General features: G+C 44.2%; 1 protein-coding gene across 6 annotated transcripts in view; it reads right to left on the bottom strand.

Moving 5' to 3' along the window:
• ATP8A2 (ATPase phospholipid transporting 8A2) overlaps positions 1-22,833 on the bottom strand; it is a 660,345-nt gene that overhangs the window by 44,515 nt on the left and 592,997 nt on the right. For all 6 annotated transcript variants that reach the window (XM_035302377.3, XM_078375201.1, XM_078375203.1 and 3 more), the window contains 2 exons: positions 18,168-18,256; positions 11,627-11,731 (listed from right to left, as the gene is read on the bottom strand). In XM_035302377.3, coding sequence (XP_035158268.1) covers positions 11,627-11,731; positions 18,168-18,256 — 194 coding nt within the window. The remainder of the gene's footprint in view (positions 1-11,626; positions 11,732-18,167; positions 18,257-22,833) is intronic.

Here is a 22,833-nt window from a genome sequence, read left to right as displayed (position 1 = left end):
GAGAATAAACACTGAATAATCATATTATCACTGCCCTATTAGAAAAGGAAGACTTAACTGGGCCTCACGGACTCACTAACAATCCAGGCTCTACGATAGTCATTCGCGTGTCCTGGTCTACAGAAGCATTTCCTTTTATGCATACTAGCATGAGACCCATGCCATGTTTTTTAAACCCAAGAAGATCTTTTTTTTCCTGCTCCTATTAATAGAGAAATGTTTCCAAAAAGCCAACAACTCTATTGCTAACTGTAGTGATTCCTGCTACAATGACCATGTCTTAGTGGTAACTTTTACATATTCTCCAAGTTCGTCTCAGGCACATGATATCATTCACCCGTGACCTAACTGGACCTTGACTGGCTTTCCAAGTGCCAGCTATAGATACAGAACTAGTGTACCTTACAACAGAGACCGTGTCAGGGAGCTGGGAGGGCACGCTCTGTGTTGTAGTGTGCAAAAGCAGCCACCTGGAAAGGAATGAAAAACACCCGGCATCTCTCCTTAGGCTTCTTTTCCACTCTAACAGTCTGGTACGTCCCAGGGATCCAGCAGTTCTCTCAGATGCGCTACAAAGTCACTTCACCCCTGAAGGCCGGGGTGCCTGGAAGTCTATGCTTCTCTATGCCTTTGAGAGGCTCATTGAGAAATGAACAGTAGAGTCCGGTTATTCACAGATACCATCTAAATTGTAACTCAATTTCAGCATGGGTGTACCTGCCTGTTTGTTTTCAGGCTGGAATGTCTTACTCTCAGAGATCAGCCACAGTTGGAGGTAGGCAAAACGGGAAGCCGAGGGAAAAGCAAACAACTCAATGATAATGCAGGAGAAAAGTGATTAGCAAAGCCATCTCAGAACCTCCAGAACTAATCCCTGCCTGGAATGTATAATATCCCTATTCAAATCACGTGACCTATACAGTGAAAAGCTATTTTTTTGTGTGTGGCAAATCTACCTTTAAATGTTTCTGTTGCTGCTCAAGTTGGTTAAATAAAACTAATCTCCCCCAGAAAGGATTAAAATATTCGTTACTACTTTAAAAGGGATACAGTGAGCTGTCAGCACCAGTGACAATAAATTCATCAGCAAAAATGGTTCTTGAAAAAAATGTCTTGTTGGCAAATAGAGAAAGTTGACATGGAACTAATTTAAGTCATAATTCAAAAAAGGAAGTGTATTCAAGTCATCCTGGAAATACAGTCTGGGGCCGTGTTACCAGCAAACCACTGACACGGATGGTTCCTCCCCGCTCACCTCCCTCCATCACAAGCATTTTTCTTTCCATTTTCTCTCCAGGCATTTCCTAGAGATGCTGCACTTCTTCATCACAGCACTGGGCAAGCAGCTAAGCTCCTGACTGGACTGCTGATACAGCTACAGTAAAGTTTTAAAGGTAAACAAGATGCTTAGTAATAAATGACATCTGGTATTTAATTAAAAAATTTAAATTATTAAAGTCAGTCCATACCAACAATCACAACAACAGGCTCTTGGAATTTAACATTCTTAAAATAACAGAGAATCAATTATTTTTAGTTGACACAGGCAGCTTAGGCATTAACTAAATGCTAATGAGGTGTTTTACTTCCTGAAGAGTTTATTTTCCTCCTCCTCTCCTTCCTGTGCCCGGGATGCAAACAGTCCCCAGAAGCCCGGCTGGGTCATTCGGGCAGCCTTTCTGTCATTTCCTGCCCCATTCACTCCCTTTGTTCCACTAATCTATTTCCTCACCTGTCGTGAGTATTTGTCGGCAAGGCAGAGCTTTAACTGGCCTTGCCTAGGAGCCCTGTGGCCCTCCAACTGTTCTCCTAAGAAGTGTCCCTGTTGTCTCAACTAAAATGTTGACGGCTTTAGGCTCTGCCCAAGGTTCTTTGTTCTACAAGATTATATGCATTCAATTAATTTATTTCCTAGACCATCTTAGACTCCATGAAGGTGACGGTGGGTGGAAACTGGCTTCTTCAGCCAGGCTTCTCTTTCTTGAGCCATATCAAAATGTGAGCCGTGGCCTGGCACGTTGGCTCATGCCTGTAATCCCAGCACTTTGGGAGGCCAAGGCAGGTCCACCTGAGGTCAGCAGTTCAAGATCAGCCTGGCCAAGATGGTAAAACCCTGTCTCTACTAAAAATACAAAAATTAGCAGGGCGTGGTGGCAGGGGCCTGTAATCTCAGCTACTTGGGAGGCTGAGGCAGATGACTGCTTGAACCTGGGAGGTGGAGATTGCAGTGAGCTGAGATCTCACCATTGCACTCCAGTCTGGGTGATGGAGTAAGACTCCGTCTCAAAAAAACAAGAAACAAACAAAAACATGAGCTGCTTTCATGCACTCCTTTGTCTTTATTTGCTCTGAATTTGTCTGCTGGTTTGGCTTCTGCATTTCTTGGGAGGAGGATATGATTTCTCTGCACATGTGGTGTGTCTTCCTTTTGCCTTTGTCCTGCCTCTCCCACATTTTTGTGGTCTGTGTTCTTTCTGCATGAAGGGGTCTAAAAGGCAACAACATGCAACTACTATTCTCTAGCTTCCTTGGGTTCTGCTCGCAGCTTCACCAGACGGCAGACTGTGACCCTTTTCATCAGACTCTGCTTGAAGGCAAGCACCCCTCCTGGTCTCTCTGGGTTTCTAGTCTCTCTAATAAAGGTAAAATTGCAAATGCAAGCATTTGAGTGGCTCTCCATATCTTGGCTTGGTGGAAAGAGGCCGGAAGAAAAAGATGTGGGTTTGCCTCTGTCTTTAGTTGGGTGACACTGAGCAGAGGTGACTCCATCTCTCTGAGGCCTCATCCCCTTTTCTGCACATGAGAAAACTTTGATTTCCTGCATGCGAGGATCAGTGTTATGATAAAAAATGAAGTGGAGCATAATGTCTAAGTCTGTGGCACTAAAAACCAAGAAGGCAGGTCTGGGTGTGGTGGCAGACCCCTGCAATCCCAGCTGCTCAGGAGGCTGAGGCAGGAAGATGGAGTGAGCCCAGGAATTCAAGCCCAGTGGGGGCAACATAATAGGAACTGGATCTTAAAAAAACAAAAAAGCCAAAAACACAAAAATAAACAAACAAAAAACCACCAAGGAAGCATCCTTCAGAGAATGTTTGAGACTTGAGAAACACAGAAACCAAATGTTATGTGTGAACCTTGCCCAGACCCTAACACAAACTGACCAATCCTAAAAAGGCAGGGCTGAGGCACCCAGAGTGGGCTGAGTGTTTGACTGATACCAAGGAATTATTATTCACTTGTTGGATGTGATCATGGGGACTGGAGTTACAATATTTATATTTAATAACACAAACAAGCAGCTGTGTATCACAGGTGTTATAAACTCTCGAGGAATACTTAGAGAGGCCCCGAAAAGCGTAGGTGGACCATCGTGATGCCCGGGATTTGCTTTATGTTTCAGCAAAGAAAGATTCCGAGCAGAAGGGGCGAGATGAAGCGGTTCTGGCGGAATCTTGAATGGATCTGGGCAATGACTTCATACGAGCTCATTGTGCTCATCTCCCTGCTACTGTGTATGCTTGAATATTTGAATAACGAAACTACAACTTTTAAAAGGAGTGTTTTGAGGGAAGCCCAGGCTGCCATCAGCGCAGCAGGGAAGTCAGTGACATTGAGAGTGTGTCTGGAGGTGGGGGGCGTTTGAACAAATGCTGCAAGTCCTTCCAGGACAGGGCCTGTCCTGCTACCTGAGTAGCTGACGTGTGGCGCGTGGCCTAGCGCCTGGGACACAGTGTGACCCCGCTGTATAAAACCAGTCAATCAAGAAGGGCCAAGGGTAGCGTCAGCCACAGAAGGGCACAGCGTGGGGAGGACAGAGGAGGATGAGGCGGAGGTTCGTACATGTAGGAAGAGGGCAGAGGCAGGAGTCACTGTGGCTCTGGTCTGCACTGGCTCAGCAGGTGGTGGGCTGAGGGCAGAAGCTGATAAGGTGACGCTGTGCTTCACAAAGGATGTCTTCAGCTGCAGGAAGGTGGGTGAAGAGGGACAGGCACCACAGCAGGGGGCCAAGGAGGAGGACTGCGCAGATGCTGGGAAGACGCTGAGACCTGGCACCCAGGGATGCGCAGGCCATGAGGGGACAGTGCGGACACAGAGACGGAGTCTGCAGTGTGGGAACAATTCATCCCGATGGGGCAGGAGCCTCTGAAGGAAGGGCTGCTTCTGGGGAGGAGTGATGAGGGCCGGTACAGATGGTACAGACAGACCACAGCTCAGATGGACAGGGGCAGGCCAGTGGGAAACCCTGGGGCAGAAGGGACAGCCTGGGCTGGGTACAATGTCCTCTTCACAAAGAAGAGCTCCTTGAAGCCATAATCCAAAGGCTGACTCAAGGAGACCACCAACATTCAGAACTTGCTAGAGTCCCCAGCACACCCCGATCCAACATTCACTGTGACCGTTCGTCCACACCACTCCCACGTGCCTACGATTCTGCTCGATTTCTGCCTTTTACCTCAGACTAGAAGGCGTGCCTCGATGATGCAAGTTGGAGAGCCTGCTGCATTCACCTCTTCCCCAGGCTTACATGTTAGACAGTAAACACGGCCAGTGAAATGTACTTGTTAACGGCTTTTCAGTTAGGGACATTTTCTGAACGTCTACATATGTTACAGATGTAATTTGCATCATTCATTTAAACCTCAGAGCGAATGTATGATGAGAAAACTGAAGTTCAGAGAAGTTAATAACTCAGCCCAGGCCACACAGCTCAGGTCGTCTGTCTCCTCTGTCTGCACTCGTTCCTCTGCTTCCCGGCGGAGCCATGGAAAGAATGCAGCTCAAGTAAAATAAATCTCAACCAGGTGCTGGAAGCAGACATTTGCCACCTGGCCTGGAGCGGTTTGCTGAAATGACGCCATAATTTCCTATCCTTTGGCTAGTAAAAAGCCAGTAGTAGATATTTTAGGAGAAAAGTGTGGGAGAGGCAGGACGAAAGCAAAAGGAAGACACCACATGTGCGCTGCCAACACCAGTACTGTGAGAAAACCGGTTTTCTGAAGCCACACAATCCATGTGGGAGTCCTGGGCAAAAGGCCTGCGTAGCTCCTGCCTCAGGCTTGCTCAGTGTCAAGCTCAGCCTGGCAGTGGGGCTGACTTTGACTCAGAGGTGTGATGATACCAAACAGCTTTTTCAATGCTGCTTTAAAGATCAAAGGATTTCCGTTAAAGATCAAAGCAGGACAGGTATTTCCGAGTTGAGAAGTCACTCAGAATGAACTGGGGAGTTTGTGTTTGTTAATATGACTGGTTTTCAAAGGAGCACTTGAGAGCACTGCCTGGAGTGGAGGAACAATCTTTGGTTTGTTTGAACGGGCCGGGCGTGGTGGCTTACACCTATGATCCCAGCACTTTGGGAGGCCAAGGCAGGTGGATCACAAGGTCAAAAGATCGAGACTATCCTGGTCAACAGGGTGAAACCCCGTCTCTATTAAAAGTACAAAAATTAGCTGGGCCTGGTGGTGCGCGCCTATAGTCCCAGCTACTCGGGAGGCTGAGGCAGGAGAATTGCTTGAACCCAGAAAGCGGAGGTTTCGGTGAGCCGAGATCGTGCCATTGCACTCCAGTCTGGGTAACAACAGCGAAACTCTGTCTCAAAAAAAAAAAAAAAGAAAATCTTAGGCCGGGCGCGGTGGCTCAAGCCTGTAATACCAGCACTTTGGGAGGCCGAGGCGGGTGGATCACGAGGTCAAGAGATCGAGACCATCCTGGTCAACATGGTGAAACCCCGTCTCTACTAAAAATAAAAAAGTTAGCTGGGCATGGTGGAGCGTGCCTGTAATCCCAGCTACTCAGGAGGCTGAGGCAGGAGAATTGCCTGAACCCAGGAGGCGGAGGTTGCGGTGAGCCGAGATTGCGCCATTGCACTCCAGCCTGGGTAACAAGAGCGAAACTCCGTCTCAAAAAAAAAAAAAAAAAAGAAAAGAAAATCTTGCTGCTGTGGTTCAGGCTCTGTCCCTATTTTTCCACCGAGAGAGCTCCATTCAGATCCCAGGCCACCTGTCTGAGGCTGTGACCAGGGCCCTGCCTGTTTAGAGGCAGCATGGATGAAATGAAAGACACAGAGCAAGCATCTGAGGAGCCCGGGCCAAGGAGAGAGTCAGGTTTCCCTCCTGAATTCCATGGCTGTGATGGGCCCATCCAGATTACCTTGGGTCACAGGGCCATGCACAGATGTTCACAGAACATAAAACCGAAGGGAGAGGAGGCAACAGCCCGCCAGAAGGTTTAAGACCAGCCACACAGCTACCCTCACCCAAGTCACAGCAGAAGCTACACCCAGGGAAAGCACTTAAAGGAAAGAGAATCCACTGCTTTCCTGGCAAAGGCGGGGCAGCAACAGGGTCTGCTTGCCCTTGACAATGGAGAAAATCAGCCCTGGGCCCACTTTCCCTCCCACCCCACCCCGCTCCCACCAACTGGGATGAACAGAGTGAAAGGCGATCTAGAAATAGAACTAGGTCGGGGAAAGGGGCGGCAGGTGCCCTGTCCGCCCGTGAAGCTGGCAAGAAGAAGCCTGAAAAGCCCAAGAAGCGGCCAAGTAGATGAAGGAGGAAGATCAGGCTTTCAAGCAGAAACAAAAAGAAGAGCAGAAGAAACTCTAGGAGCTAAAACGAAGGCCTCAGGGAGGGGGGCCCTGGCCACAGGTGGAATTAAGAAATCTGGCAAAAAGTAGGCTGTTCCTTGTCCCTGAGGAGATGGTGAGCCTTTATTTTATCTGTATTTAAACATTGTATTCCCTGCCATAGCATCTTTTGCCACCTATAGCTGGAATTAAGTGTTGTCTTAGAGCTGCTGTACATTGAAGAATAAACTTTTGTAAAAAAAAAAAAAAAAGTCTTAGAGTGGCTTATCTTCACTCAGTCATTCCTACCGTAACTGTAAATTTAAAGTCAAACCAGCTCAGAATCTTGCCAGAGTCTGCTCTTTGGTCCTCGTTCTACCCTAAACTTTGTATCACCTGAAATTAAACCAACTCGTTTGAAAGGAAAAAATAATAAAAAAAGAAATAGAACAAAGTCTCCTTGTTTATTCAGGCTACACAAAACTCAAAAACTAGATGTTTTCAACACATATAGTCCCCCTTCTTTTTCTTGCTTGCCATTATACCTAAAATATTACAGGGTAACCGCTTATCTCATTCCAAAAAAAGTTAAGGAAAAAAAGTCTGTCATCTTCCGTGCCATTTGAGTCATTGGTTTATGCTATATCTATAAAGGTGAGTGGCCACACGTAGATTTTCTTTCACCAGGAAGTAAAATTTGCATGAGTTACACTTTAGGAATAAAGAAGGGAAAGATATTACCAAGACATTAAAAAAAAACAAGGAATTTTCTTCCATTTAGCTCCTCAATTTTAGACAAACAAAATAACGATATGCATGGTTGCCATTGCACGTGCGGTACAGGGGCTCCTGCTTCCCCAGGCAGGGATTACTGGGAAGGCAGTTTGGGAAGAGGGATTCTGATCAACCCAAACGGTCACACGTGTCCAGTGTCTATAAGGTGCATAAACACCACATCGTTAAAAGCACTCCTTCAAGAACAAACTAAAATCAAGACAAACGTTTGTATTCACTCCCTAAAGCATTTTCTTCCCTCTCCTTTCTGGATATCTAATTCCCTGATCTCACCCTTTCTCGTTATCTGCTTCTTAATGAGCACAGGCTTATTAAAGTGTCAATTCCACAGGTTGATTTTTGAAGACAAGATTTACTAATGAGAAAGTGCAGAAGCATGATCATGAAAATTTAACTTTATCAAAACAGTGTAAAAGTATGGATGGGGCTTAGACAAGTCCAATAAAATGTTAGATGAAAATATTTTATTGAATGAATAAAAGGCACAGAGAGAAACTTAGACTCCCTGGCTACCATTTCAAAATTGCAATTGTAAATTTTGGCACAAGAGGGTTTTCTAAAAAGATTAATGCATAAAGATTTTTTTGTTCTACTTTCTATGATTACATTCCTGAGAAAAACTGTTAGAATATTTGCCGGTGACTTGGACCTGGGTTTTATGACCTGGCAGAATCACCTTTAAGGGGCCCTAGGCAATGCTGTCAGGACTGAACTGAGTAAGCCCCTGGGGTCAGGGATGCTGAGGACCCCGGGGATGCCCAAGCTTGGCTGGCACAGGAAGGCAAGAGAGGCAGTGGGCTTCAGGGAGGACAGGCTCCTGGCCTGTGCATCTTTGCAAGGATAGGATTTGCTAATCTTACATTGCAAATGCCTCTCCATGTGTGAACCTATGTTAGCTGTACTCTTAAGCAATGAGATAAACTGCCCCCTTCCAAGAGGCTCGGTGACTGCTGGCATCTGTCTGTGGCCACTTACAGCACGAGCTGACACACCAGGCACCAGTGTGTCAGCTCATCCGGCGCTGAAGTCACCACCCTTTACTCACCACCACCTCACTAGACTTCGGTATTGCCAGCCAGTCGGTCAGCAAATATTGACAGAGCTTCCTGTGTGGTTAACAGCTAGAGAGACACACAAATCAGCTAACAGATCAGATAGGGGTAGGAAAGAAGGAACAGGGAGGGGTGAGAAGAGACAAAAACACTCAGGACCCCTCACAGAGGTGGGGGTCTATAAGATCTTTAGAAAGGAGGACCGAGCTGAAGAAGTCTCTACCCTCCACCCCTCAGGAATCTAAGCAGGTGTGAAATAAGAAAACAAAGGTGATAAAAGAACAATTGTGAGGCAGCTCAGGAGGCCAAGCAGGACAGCACAGTCTCTGCAGAGAGCAGCACGCCACCATTATCTAGTCTGCAGATGGACCACCCAGAAAATCTGTGAGCAATTAGGAGTGAGAAAAACAAATGGGAGGGGGGCACTGAGGATGAGCCCCTAAAACTATGTTCTGGCTAGGAATTCCAAAGTGAAGCAAGATGCTGGGACTAGAAGAAAAGGAAAATGGTGCAACCAAGTGGGGGCACGCACACCCGCCCATGCGCGTGGGCACACAAACACACACACACACACACACACACCCCATCATATGAACTACAAAGTGAAATTTACAAGGGACCAGAAAATAGACTTTTCAATGTAGAAGGCAGGAAACCATGTTGAAACTCTTATTTTCTGATATCCATTTGAACATTTAAAAGTGAATTTTGAACAGGATAAGTGAATTTTTTAAAATGACATTCATTTTATCATCAACAAGCAAACATGGGCTCACATACTCTTTCAAGGCTGACAGCCCATGACTCCTTTCAATACAATTCAAAATTGAGAGCTCATGGTCCTCCAGCCAAAGTGCAGATGAGCAAAGGACACTTTGTGCTCCCAAGATGGGTCAGGCAATATGCTGTGTTGTACATGTTTCACGAACCCTAACCCCCCAAAAAAAGTATTAGCCTTCTTCTACGACAGATGAAGAGACAATCTCATCCTATGAAATATCCTGCATAACGCCTCACTGGTAGGTGGCAAAGCTTGATTTCAAACACAGGTTCCATATCTCTGTGAAATGCACATGGCCCTCCAAACTGAGTGGTTGGTCCCTACACACAGTGTTGGACCTGGGCCTGGGTGTGAGCCGCTCCCTCTGCCCAAATCAGACTCTCAGCAGTTCTGCCCAGTCAAGTCCCTCCCATCCTTAAAGGCCTGCGTTTCCTCCACCTCCAACATGAAGCCTTTCTTGATCAATCCAGCCAGATGACCCCTCCCCACATCAGAACAAACATGCTGGAGCACATTCTCATACCACATTATATGTCATATTTCCCTGTAAAATGTTTGAAAGGAATTTTAGAATTTTGCTCTGAAATTCTCATTATACTTAGAAATTACTTATTCCCCCTCTGCAATCATTGTGTATACTTGAGATATAAGAACCTGTAAGTTGTTTCTAAGTATAATAAACTTACTGTGCTTACTAAACTTAACAGCTATTAAGACTGATATGCATTGTATGGGGTTTTAAACATTTATTAATTTCATTATGTAGGGATTTCCTGCTCCCTAAGTTTTGGACCTATGAATATATATATATATTTTTTTTCTTCAGGTCTCAAAGAGCATGGTAGGTCCCTGAAACTAATAGGTACCGAGACCTGTGCCTCAGCTGTCTGACAGATGGAACAGCCCTGTGCAAGCCTCAGCCACTCATAGCCGTTATATGTACACCTGAGGTAAAAATCAGCCCCCATCCCCATGTATTCACAAATTTAAGATTATGGAAGACAGTGCTTTTTGTCTTGTTGACATATATATATATATATATATATATATATTTTTTTTTTTTTTTTGAGACAGTCTTGCTCTGTGGCCCAGGCTGGAGTGTGGTGGTGTGATCTTGGCTCACTGCAACCTCTGCCACCCAGGTTCAAGCGATTCTCCTGCCTCAGCCTCCAGAGTAGCTGGGACTATAGGCATGTACCATCATGCCCAGCTAATTTTTTGTATTTTAGTACAGATGGGGTTTCACCGTGTTAGCCAGGATGGTCTCGATCTCCTGACCTCATCATCCGCCTGCCTCAGCCCCCTAAGTGCTGGGATTACAGGTGTGAGCTACTGCACCTGGCCCAACTGCTGATTTTTTACAGTGACTAGCATAGCTGCTATAAAATGAATGCTTAATAAACTTACTAAAAGATAACTCATAAATAAATCCAAAACCACAACTTCAACTATATGCCATCATCCCTTTCCTAAAATCTCTTTGAAACTGTCTTTTGAAAGCCTCTCAAAATGTTTGCATTTTCTTTCTTTAACAAAAACTTGCTTTGTTTGCATTGCTCTAAAAGATGGTACAAATAAACACAATATAAAACAAAATACAAAGTGGAGATCTCTGCCAGCATTTGCCTTCTTGATGCTTGTTGCATTAGCAGTTAGTTACTGATTGCCTTCTAAGCATTTGTAAGAGAGTTGTACTCAGAACGTGCTTAATACAGCAATGGCGTTCTAGTACCCTGCAAATTGTTCTCAGGCTCAGAGAAATTTCCCTTGATGGTACATAGATTTTAACAGAGTGCACTCTAACAACATTTTACCATCTTGTAATGAAACAAAAACTGCGACCAGGCCCAGCTGTTACATGTGGTGAAGAGCAGGCTCCTGTTCAGGAGGAATTAGGAGAACAAGCAGCGTGTCTGCTCCAGGAGTTCACACGATCCCTCTCACCCCCAGCTGAAAATGTTCACATTCAAAACGCTCCCTCATTTGGATATGCTGAAGTGGAATGTAACAAGGTTTGCACAAGTAACAGCATGCGTTATTTCACATCAAACCTTCACAGGTGACACTCATCCTTGGGTACAATATTTGGGTTTGAAATCCAAAGGCCTGGCTTTAACTCCTCTGTGGCAATGCTGCTAACTCTGGCCTCTTCCACCTTAAGATAATACTGCCACGATGTTGATTTTCTGCACATGGGTTGTTTTGCTCACCTCTAAGCCCAATAAACCCCCCAGTCTTACCTGGAGACTTCCAGAGATTTGGACTTCATGTGGTCACTGAGAGTGCGATTTAAATCTGAGAATAACCAAAATGCTTACACCTGAGCATACTGTGCTCCCACTGAAAACCACCATGAGAAAAAGAAATACAGGAGGGAGGAAGGGCCAAGGGATGGGAGAACCTGTGTTCTGTGTGGACCGGGATGGAGCTCCCCACCTCTTTCCATTGCTATCCCGCAGCACCGCTTTTCCCAGGACTCGAGACTTGGTTTCCAGTTCCTGCACCTCCTCCAGCAATGTCTTTTTGCAGGTGTGCTTGGCTCTGTATCATGAGGAAAAGATAAAAACAAAAACAAAAACAAAAAACAACGCATGGCACAGGGACTTGATACAGCTGGGAAAGACAGGCCGCTCCCTTCTCAGGCCACAGCCAAAGGGCCTTTGGTGGAGGCCGAGGCTTGGGAAATGGTGGAGCATTCAGTTTCTGTGCATGACATGGATTCCATCTCCACAGCCTGGAAGCATCCTGAGTGCTGCAGTCCAGACCCCAACCGTGCACATCAAGAGTCACCCCACCCTGCAAAGAACTGAATGTCTGCTGAGGGGCCCAGTCACTCAGAGACTGGGTGGGGTTCATGAAGACCCACGGTCCACCTCTAAAGCATCTCTTGGCAGGATCTGAAAACCCAGAAGACTCTTAAAATCCTCACCTTAGTGAACAGGCACTGGTTCTCTGGTCCAAGGACCTCAACTACAGTCAGAGAGTCCAGGGGTTAGTAAGTTTCCTCCCTCCCTCTTTAGTATGAAAAGAGCCACTGCCATAGCATCTGTGGGGCTTAGGATGCTAGAGTGCATGGTCTGGATGCAAAACACTTGGCCTGAAATGTGGAGTCAACAGAAATCCCGAGTGCAGGTTTCCCATCTTCCTCAGTATTATGCCACTGAGGCCTGGGTGTGTGGACTTCAACTCACCACTGAAGTCCACACACCCAGGCCTCAGTGGCATAATACAACTTATGATATAACCTGTAGCCTGGACAGCCCACTCTTCTTGAAGAGTTCCCTGTACGCTTTTACTAATGAAACTAAGATGAATACCTCACAATGTTCAAATAATTGGCTGATCTCAGAGTCTTTATAAAATGGAAACTAAACAAAGTTAAAACTGAGCTACTAGTTGGCAACAGCCTAGGCAAAAAGACATTTAACAAGATATGGGTTGCATAAGAGAAAAAAACTGTAAAGAGAAAAGGCTCATAAATTAGCAACACAGCAGATTGAAAAGCTTTGCATTGGTTTAATTTCAATATAAATACACGCGATGATCCTGCTAGGTACCAGGACCCAAAGATAGAATGAGAATGAAAACGGAGCACCTTTGCCCAGAAATGACAACAATGTCATGGGAACATTGTGAAGATGTGGGCCCTTCCTGCAGAATCCTGTACCACCCCGCCTACCTTCCACCTTCAAGGAAAGAAAGCCTGTTAAGATAATGTGAGTCATCTCCCGACACTCTGAGTTAATCTATAATGGAGTATTAGCACTGAGATACTGTATGTGCCCCTGTCATCCTTTCCCCCAAAGTAAACAAGGGAAAGCCACACAGGCTTTAACACATAATACCTTAATTCCCTCAAACAGTGTCCCGAGACTGAGGATTGATAAAATACTGCAGTTCAAAGCACAGCCTGTGGAATTTTAATTTAAACAGTAAATGAGCAAACGTCTAACAGTTTGCTAGAAAGGATGTTAAAATGTACCCTGTTCGTTATTATATAATATGTGGGGCCACAAACGTGGTCTTTTATCTCCTGGGCTTCTGAGGCTAGACTGACAACCAGGCCACCGAGTGCCTGTCCTGCCTGCCCTGCGCCACCGGCCTGCATGAGTCCTAGAAAGATGAAGAGCATTGCTGGTTCTTACAGGATCCCTCTCTCCACCATCATCCTCCCTCTCTCTCCCTCGCTCCCTTTCCCCTGCACAGGGGTAGAACAGATCCCATTGTTATTTCCCGGGCTGGGAGGAAAGGGGGTTCCTAAGAGGGAGGCTGGAATAGGAAGCTTGAGCACTGGGAGCCGACAGCTTAGGCTAGAACCCGACCCACTGTGGAAGCTGACGGTTTTCACTCAATCACAACACGGCCTCAGACGGCAACGGTGTGAGCATCTCAATGCTCCCAGGCATTGTGTGTGCCCTCGGTGGATGAAACTGCACCCATATCCCAGAGTTACTCAGCAATTTGATACTATTTCCACTAGGCCAGCCCCTGTGAGCTAGCCTGGGGACTTTGTTGCTGTTGGAAAACATTGAATTGCAATGCTGGGGATGATTCAACTTCTCTTTCTGCATGTATTTAATAGCACCTGAGTAAAGGGATGCTGGCAATTTAAAACCCTGTTCTCAAGCACCTTTATCTAATAATGCCTGAATTAAAAAAACTGATTCTAAAATCTCCTCTTCTAAAGGCTACATGTGAGTGGTCTAAAATTAATATGTATAGGTTATAAAGTCAGTCGTTAAGCATTAGCCACTGGCCTGTCACTTATGTCTCACCAGGAGCTGGGGTTTGGCATGTTCTGAGTCACAGCACTGACAGAATAAGCCCCTTATCTGTAAATGGCTTCTTGCCCAGTGGTCCAGGCCTTGCTTCATCTAACCCCACATCGAGAGGCCAGATGACCACAGAAGAGACAGAGTGGGGGTGCTGGCTACTGACTCATGAGTGTGAGAGCTATCTGTGAGTCTTCAGATATGCTAAGGTGTCTCCAGGCTCTCAGAGACTTTTAAAAGAAACAGATTGTTTTAGGATCTTGAACTTTTCCTTTGTGTGCAAGAATAGCAAGTCAAAGGAAACGTTTAATTCTAAATGTGGATGGAAGTGTAAATATAACATGCTGCAAAAGAAATTAGTTAGAAAGTTAAAAGAAATCAAGGCCCATTTGTATATAGAAATTGCTCATTACCACTTACTTCCATTTAACTGCCTATCTGGGATTATAATAAGGAAATGAAGTCATTCTGGAATTGGGCACTGTTGTAGATGTATGGGAAAATACAGGAGATACATCTAGATAAAAGGAAATCGGTTCCTCTGTGTTCAGTGGCCTTGAACTTATATTATTTTTATAAAGCAATACTAACAAATTTCACCTAGATGAGAATCGGTATGTGGCAGCTTACCTAAGCATGCTGTCATCGGTAAACACTTTGGATGAATATAAGCAAAGGACATTAAAATAGTTCTGGGCAATTTAAACTTCGTGCTTCTAATAAAAATACTCGTTAACCAGGTATCACATATAATCAATCAATTATTTTAATAACAGGTAGGTTAGTTTTGTCCCACATGAAGATTTTGGTTAGCAGGATAATAGTGCAGGCATTTTATGGCGTGCCAAATCTGACTTAAGATAGTCTAATAATGGATCTTCATCCAGAAAGCTAATAGACTTCATGGAAAAAGTGACTGAATTACCTCATTCTGGTTCTCTTTCCTTACTCTTAACAGCTCAGGTCCTGAAATGAAAGCGAGAAACTGGGCAAAAAAATGGGGAAAATGTAGAAAGATGGAGCAACTCACTTTCTTCAGTGCTCACAGAAATATACTTGAAAGGCAGGCCTGCCTTAAGCTGGAATTTAAAAGCCTTTTTTTTTTCCTTTGATACAGAGTCCTGCTCTGTCACCCAGGCTGGAGTGCAATGGCGTGATCTCAGCTCACTGCAACCTCCACCTTCTGGGTTCATGCCATTCTCCTGCCTCAGCCTCCTGAGTAGCTGGGACTATAGGCACCATACCGGGTAATTTTTGTATTTTTGTAGAGAGGGGTTTCATCATGTTGGCTGGGCTGGTCTCAAACTCCTGACCTCAGGTGATCTGCCTGCCTCTCTCTCCCAAAGTGTTGGGATTACAGGCCTGAGCCACTGCACCTGGCCTAAAAGCCCTTTCAAAAGAGGGTGATAACCACCAAAGTTCAGAATAAAACAAGACATTCTTAAGATGGGCCCAAGGCAAGATGAGAGCCCCGCAGCACCACGGTGGAAGCTCCCTAGGCAACACCATGTGCTACCATCACAGGGCAGGGTCTTCAGCTGCCCCTGTGCCCACTCATGAATGCTCACCACTTCTGGGAACCCCAATTCAAATCCAATGATGGTTTTTGGGGACAAGCAAGATTAGTATTTTTTTGTTCAGTGCATGGGAAGAAGAAGCTAACAGTGTTTTCTAAAGCTATAATTTAGAAAGAGAAATCTCAGTGAAACACTGTAGCTTTCTCAGAGGTAAGCGATTCACAATATGCCTCCTCTTTTTGTAAGAAGCCTCTGAATTGACTTGCCTCAAAAACAAACATTTTGGGCTCAGAGTATAATATGAGACATAATATGGGCCTCAAGATCAGAGGGAAAATGCACCAGTAAACTGAAAAATTTCTTGTTTTTGAGGAGAGGGGTGAGGGTAGTTTAGATATTAAATAAATATTACAAATTGAGCATATATGTGCTTTGGGCAAATATTCCAGGTGACAACCAATATATGCTATTTTCCCTGCTCCCCCAAATAAAACAAGACAAAAATACATTTTGGAAAGCGCCTTTGGGATTCAGTAGGGACCTTTCTTGGCTTAACCCAGAAATGCTGTTGGTTTCTGGGAAATGCTGAGTTCTGGGCCTGTGGTGCCAGGTGCTGGGCGGCAGAGTGCTCCTGCTGCAGAGGGGTGACCCTCAGCCTCACGAGCTTGCCCCGCCAGCACCTCCACAGCAGAGTATGTGCTCTGACCCGGTTGGCAAGCTCCTTGGAAAGGAAGTGATTTTACTCTTTCCATATGGTGAAGCTGGGAGTAGTGTCATTTGATTTATCCTTGTTAAAATGTAAATGGTGCTAATTTTATAGCGCCGGGGAAACCAAAAACAAGTCCTGTTAGAGGGAATAGACAATTTGCTTTGTGGTGACAGGGAATGATTACTTAGAACGCACTGGAAAAGAGCCAGAAAACGGACAAAGAGGCACAGACATTTTGAAATCTATAAACATTCTCTTTCAGATGGAAGAAAGAGACTATTGCTCAAGTCTGCAAATACACAGTCTCAGTAGAATTTTTTTCATGACTCTAATTTGAGATAGCTGAATTTAAATAAACTAATTTATAATCATGTTACTAGTTTTCAATGACTAGAAATAGAAAAAGCCAGCTGATGTGGCCAAGACTATCCTATATTTACCTAAAACAAACTTATTTTTGCAAAACAAAATTTTGAACAAATTCAGCACGGGGATAGATTGTGTCACAATTGGGCCTATTGGCTGAAAGAGGAAATAAGAGAATGAATATTTTCTTATGATAAATCTATTAGATTAAGAAAATATCTTTTCTGGCTATAATCTTTTCACTTCTGAGGATTCTGATTCTGCTATTTACAGAACATGGTTTTACTAAATAAAATGGAAGTAAGGGTAAATCAAAGAATTTAAAAAATTAGAATTATTTATTTTTTCTAACAGTTAAAAAACTTAGTGAATAGGAAAAAAAACCCACAAAAGTCCATGTTATAATATTCTTTCCCCCTCTATCTAGATCTGCATGAGGTATCATTGGTTGTCAAGATAATGCCAAAATGAAGACTTTTTAAAAATAATCCTTAACTGTCAGGCAAGAAAAATTCTCACTGAGAGTGAGAGGAACGGAGAGATAAAAATGAAATCTGATGTCTTTTTCTGGAAGGTTTGGATTAAACTCTCACTTCTCTATCTCAGGGTCCCAAAGTAATTGTGTTTTGCCCAAAGTAAAGCTGAGCACAGAGTCTCAATTTTCAAAGAAGTTGGCACCTATTTGTAGGAGAATTTGGCCCCCCCAAAACAAAAATCAGTCATATTTTGTTTGGAGCAGCCCCTCCTTTTGCTCATGGATAAAATTAAAATTTACGTGACCCTGAACTTAGTTGCTTTTTACGTTGTAACATGATATCTTGAAAATGACATATTTTAAAACATAAATGTAAAAATTGAATATGAATGATTTTCTATTTAACGTATGGGCTAATGTCATTTTGGTGACTGGTTTTCTCATAGACCTGTGAACTAACACTTTGAAAGAATTTTACTGAAAGTTGGTTGGAAAAATGAAGAATACTTCATTCTGGTAATTTGAAATGACTTACCTACACGTAGCTTTCCTCTAAGCATGGGAAGTGAAGCCAGGCCATATGTGTGATCACTGAGCACTGAGTTTACAATATAGAGAGATGAGTTTGAGTCACACTTTCTCAACTGATGGAATGGGTGTGTACTTAGAAATTCTGCCTTATAAGGCAATGGCCCTATTGATCTTCACAGTTTCTCTCAGGGTTCCTTTGTGTCTGCAGTTTTTCTTTTCTGTTTGTTTATTTTTATTTAGAGACAGGGTCTTGCTCTGTTGCCCAAGCTGGAGTATAGTGGCATGACCATAGCTCACTGCAGCCTCAAATTCTTGGGCTTGAGTGATCTTCCCATCTTGGCCTCCTAAGTAGCTGAGACTAGAGGCATGTGCCGCCATGGCCAGCTAATTTTTCTATTTTTATGGTTGTCTATATTTTGATATCAAGATGAAGCACAAGTTAAATTAAAAATTTTTTTTAAAAGATATCTTTCTCTGGCAGGTGGCGGGAGACCCATTTCTTCCAAATTCCTTTTATTCTCATACCCTGTGGCAGGGCTTATGGGAAAGACAATTCCAGGGACAGATAAGTCAGACTTGGGGGTCCCCCCTTCACTTTTAAACTTACGCTCTCCATGCCACATCTTCGATCAAACAGGCAGTAGGAACCAGAAATAATCCCAACCAGAAGTGTGCGGAGCTCAGGACCATAGTTGCCTGCAAGAAATAGAAGTGACACTTGCTTGAATACTTTCTCTTTCAAAAAGAGCACAATGTCATTTAATTAAGGAAAATATCTCACAATACAAAAACAACCCATCGTATTAAATGCAATGAGAGGTAACCCATGCACTGGCAGGATGGTCAAGGAGACGGAAGGGCTTGCTCCTTTCTGCAGCCCTCTCTCCTCTCACTTCCATTCTTCTAGTTTGACGTATGTTCTTGCCTCTCTCTTTTATAAAGTGCTTCAAGCCCCTTCCGATTGGGATGCTGTCTTAAGTCTTCCTAAAGAGAGCTATTGGAGCCACCAACACTGCTTCACTGAGGATTAAACTTTGCCTCACTAGGTTTCTCCATTCACACATCATCAGCTCCTTTTCTCCCAATGCCCATTCATTCATGGAGGCAGGACCCATGTCATCGATACTTGGTACAAGGCATGGTGGTTCTCCCCACCCAGGAAAGGAAGATGAATAGGTTATAGTCCTTGCCTTCAGGGAATTAAATACCCTCTGGTGCAATCTCCATTAGACAGTGAATACAGTATATATCATGAAAATATCCAGTGGGGCTTCTGGGAAGACTTCTTAAAGATGACAGAGTATGAGATGCACCTGGAAACATAAATGGGATTTCAGCAGCTAGAGATGGGTAGATGGACAGAGATGTCAAGTGGAAGGATGAAGGACAGGGGAGAGCAGCAAGGAGTGCAGCTTTCAAGGAGACTTCCTTGTTCCTGGCATGCTGGTCAGGGATAGATTGGGAGGGAACAGGTAGAGAGGGTTTTGAAGATCACAGCTGCAGGGCCAAGTTAGATGTTAGGTGAGTTGAAAAGAGAACTTAGGGCAAAAGCAGAGGGAGGGAGGAGATTACTCTGAACAGAGATGGGGGCCTGAGTAGAACAGATGCCTTCAATTTTGGTTTTGAATGGGCAAAAGCCTGGAGTGTGGAGCTGGCTGGGAATTGGGAGGCTGGCCTGCAAGGGTGGGACACCTGAGAAAGGGACTCAAGTTCGTGTGACAGACCCTTCGTGTTCAGCAGATTTCTTTTCTGGAGTCCTCATCCATTAGGTCCTGCAGGAATAGAGGTTTCACTAGAGCTCACTGCAAAGTAGAGTGAGTCTTACAGAGGGAGGGAGAGCAGAGGGCCTGAGGCACGATTAACTGCCTCTTGGACCCCCCACAGGGACTGGGAGGGTCTGAGAATCCTGGAAGCCTGGAGAAGCTCCCTTTATACAGTACAACGAGGGCAGGATTTACCTGACTCAAGCCTCGCATCCAAGTGTCAACCCACTCCTTGGTTTCCATCTTCTGCTCCAGACAGATGGCCACGTGCACTGCAGCCGTGCCACTGCCTCTGCCCTGCAGGGCTTCCCTGTCCAGCCTCTGTCCTCACAACATTCCCACCCACTTACCCTGATCCCGAGCACCCAGCTTCCCCATCTAGCCAAGGCCATGCCTAACCACGCCCTTCTGCCTCTGAGCACCTTCACATAGCCCTGTTGGTGGTGCTTGGCATTTTATGACAATTAAACCAAAAAGCAATGAGGTTTGCAGGAAAAGAGTTGAAATTCAACCCTGGAATGGAAGGATTTGCTTTCCTTTTCAAACGGCCAAGAGCAACAGCTTTTGACAGAAAAGTTTAAAACCTTAAAAATGTGTCAGTACATTTTGCCCTATCAATTACATCTCTCAGAATTCATCCCAAGGAAGAAGGAAAACATGCAAAGAAGCAAGACAATGATATTCACAAGAGTGCTGTTCTATCAAAGAAACCAGAAATAGATGTCCTAGAAGAAGGCCTGTTAAATGCTCCACGGCACTTACATATGACGGACTTCCATGCAAGCAATTAAAGTAATGTAGAGTTATATTTGTTGACAGAGATGTCGTATTCTACTGCTACTGAGAAACACGAGTTCTATGATAACATCTCACAGAGGACCTACCATGGTGGTTGTGGGAAAGGACAAGACTGGTCTAAGCTTCAAAATTAAACTTGAGGTGTCATCCCCAGATGAGGTACACACCCACATACACATCTTTATTACATATTTGTGAATACACATCAATAGATACCATAATTTTTGTAGTCCTGTTTTGGTATTTTCTTATCTTTAGGAAAGCATTCCAGGACTTTAAAAACAGTGGGGTGGCCCAGGCTCCAGTGGACTTGAGAGTACCTCCGTCAAGTGTGGGCATGCTCATATGCTCAGGAACAATGCACGGAGCAGTATAGGGAAACAAGGATCTGGGTGGCACAACTGGTGATTTGTATCATCATATCTCTGTCTTTCTGCATTTCCTGTTTCTATTGCAGAACTCTCTCTCCCCAACCCAGAAAACTACAAGAAAGGGATTGGATTGGATCAGCCTGCTCCTTCCACTTCCTGCTGTCCTGCCTCCAGGGTAAACAGCATCTCCAGAGCCCAGCTAGGACCTTGGGTTTTGCTGATGCTATAGATGCCTGAGGTGGTGCCTGGCCCCTGGAAGATGGACTTGTTCAAGCTGTGCTTGTGAGGATACATGTAGGGCCATTCACTATGTGTATTTATTTAAGAAAACGGTGATTTTACAATAATGCATCATTTAAAATAGATTATAACTCAGTACCTGAAAATATGTAAAATATTATATATCAATACAAAATAGATTATGAAACTCAGAACTTCAGTTGCTGAGGGAGAAAATGAAAATGAACTTTGAATTCTCTTGCTGAAACTATGAAGCCCGTCCTAAACTAATGAAGGTTATATGGAGACTTGAAAGTATTGTTCTGTTGCTCGTCTTCAAAACTAGGAGCTGTGAATGTGATACATATAACTAATTTTAAAGGTTTGTCTAAGAAAGGTTCCAACTTTTTCACAGATGGACTGAGACTCAGAGTCCTGAAATCCTTCTAAGGTGATCTGCTGACCACTTAGGTCCTATATACCTAGGAACTCACTGCAGTAAATTACAGGAAAGTGAGGCTCAGATCAGTGGAATTATTGACACATTAGGACACAAGCTGGTGAGAGCCAGACACAGGATTGGAGGCTTGTCTGATTGTAAAACCAATGAGCTGGGTAGCACTGCCCTGGGTCAGACTAGGAGTATTAACGACAGACACTCACACACCTGCAGATCAGGATTCGTGAATGCATTAGCTTCAGCCACACCACTAATTACATGCACCCTAGTGTCCCAGCACCAGCTGTGGTGACAAACTTAAAAAAAATTTTTTTTTTAGAGACAGAGTCTCACTCTGTAGCCCAGGCTGGAGTGCAAGGGTGTGATCTCAGTTTGCTGCAACCTCCACCTCCCAGGTTCAAGTGATTCTCCTGCCTCAGCCCCCTGAGTAGATGGGATTACAGGTACGTGCCACTGTGCCCAGCTAATTTTTGTATTTTTAGTAGAGACGGGATTTCACCATCTTAGCCACACTGATCTCAAACTCCTGACTTCATCCCACCTGCCTCAGCCTCCCAAAGTGCTGAGATTACAGGGATACATGTGCAGAATATGCAGGTTTGTTATATAAGTATACGTGTGCCATGGTGGTTTGGTGCACCCATCAACCCGTCATCCGTCATCAACATTAGGTATTTCTCCTAATGCTCTCCCTCCCCTAGACCCCTGCCCCCTGACAGGCCCCAGTGTGTGGTGATGAGCTTTTTTCAGATGTTTCTTGGCCACATTAATGTCTTCTTTTGAGAAGAGCCTGTTCATATCCATCACCCACTTTTTGATGGGGTTGTTTTTTTCTTGTAAATTTTTGTAAGATCCTTGTAGATTCTGGATATTAGTTCTTTGTCAGATGGATAGACTGCAAAAATTTTCTCCCACTCTGTAGACTGCCTGTTCACTCTGATGATAGTTTCTTTCACTGTGCAGAAGCTGTTTCGTTTAATTCGATCCCATTTATCAATTTTGGCTTTTGTTGCAATTGTTTTTGGTGTTTTAGTCATAGAGTCTTTGCCCATGCCTATGTCATGAATGGTATTGCCTGGGTTTTCTTCTAAGGTTTTTATGGTTTTAGGTTTTATGTTTAAGTCTTTATCCATCTCGAGTTAATTTTTGCATAAGGTGTGAGGAAGGGGTCCAGTTTCAGTTTTCTGCATATGGCTAGCCAGTTTTCCCAATACCAATTATTAAATAGGGAGTCCTTTCCCCATTGCTTGTTTTTGTCAGGTTTGTTAAAGGTCAGATGGTTGTAGATGTGTGGTAGTATTTCTGAGGCCTTGGTTCTGTTCCATTGGTCTATATACTTGTTTTGGTACCAGTATCATGCTGCTTTGGTTATTGTAGGCTTGTAGTATAGTTTGAAGTCAGGTAGCATGATGCCTCCATCTTTGTTCTTTTTGCTTAGGATTGTCTTGGGTATATGAGCTCTTCTTTGGTTCCATATGAAATTTAAAGTAGTTTTTTTTCTAATTCTTGAGGAAAGTCAATGGTAGCTTGATGGGGATAGTATTGAATCTATAAATTACTTTGTGCAGTATGGCCGTTTTCATGATATTGATTCTTCCTATCCATGAGCATGAAATGTTTTTCCATTTGTTTGTGTCCTCTCTTATTTCCCTGAGCAGTGGT

This window comes from Callithrix jacchus, chromosome 5 (genome assembly GCF_049354715.1).
Source record: "Callithrix jacchus isolate 240 chromosome 5, calJac240_pri, whole genome shotgun sequence".
Taxonomy (NCBI): Eukaryota; Metazoa; Chordata; class Mammalia; order Primates; family Cebidae; genus Callithrix; species Callithrix jacchus.
The sequence above is the reverse complement of the archived record's forward strand: the minus strand, read 5'-3'. Positions and strand labels throughout refer to the sequence as shown.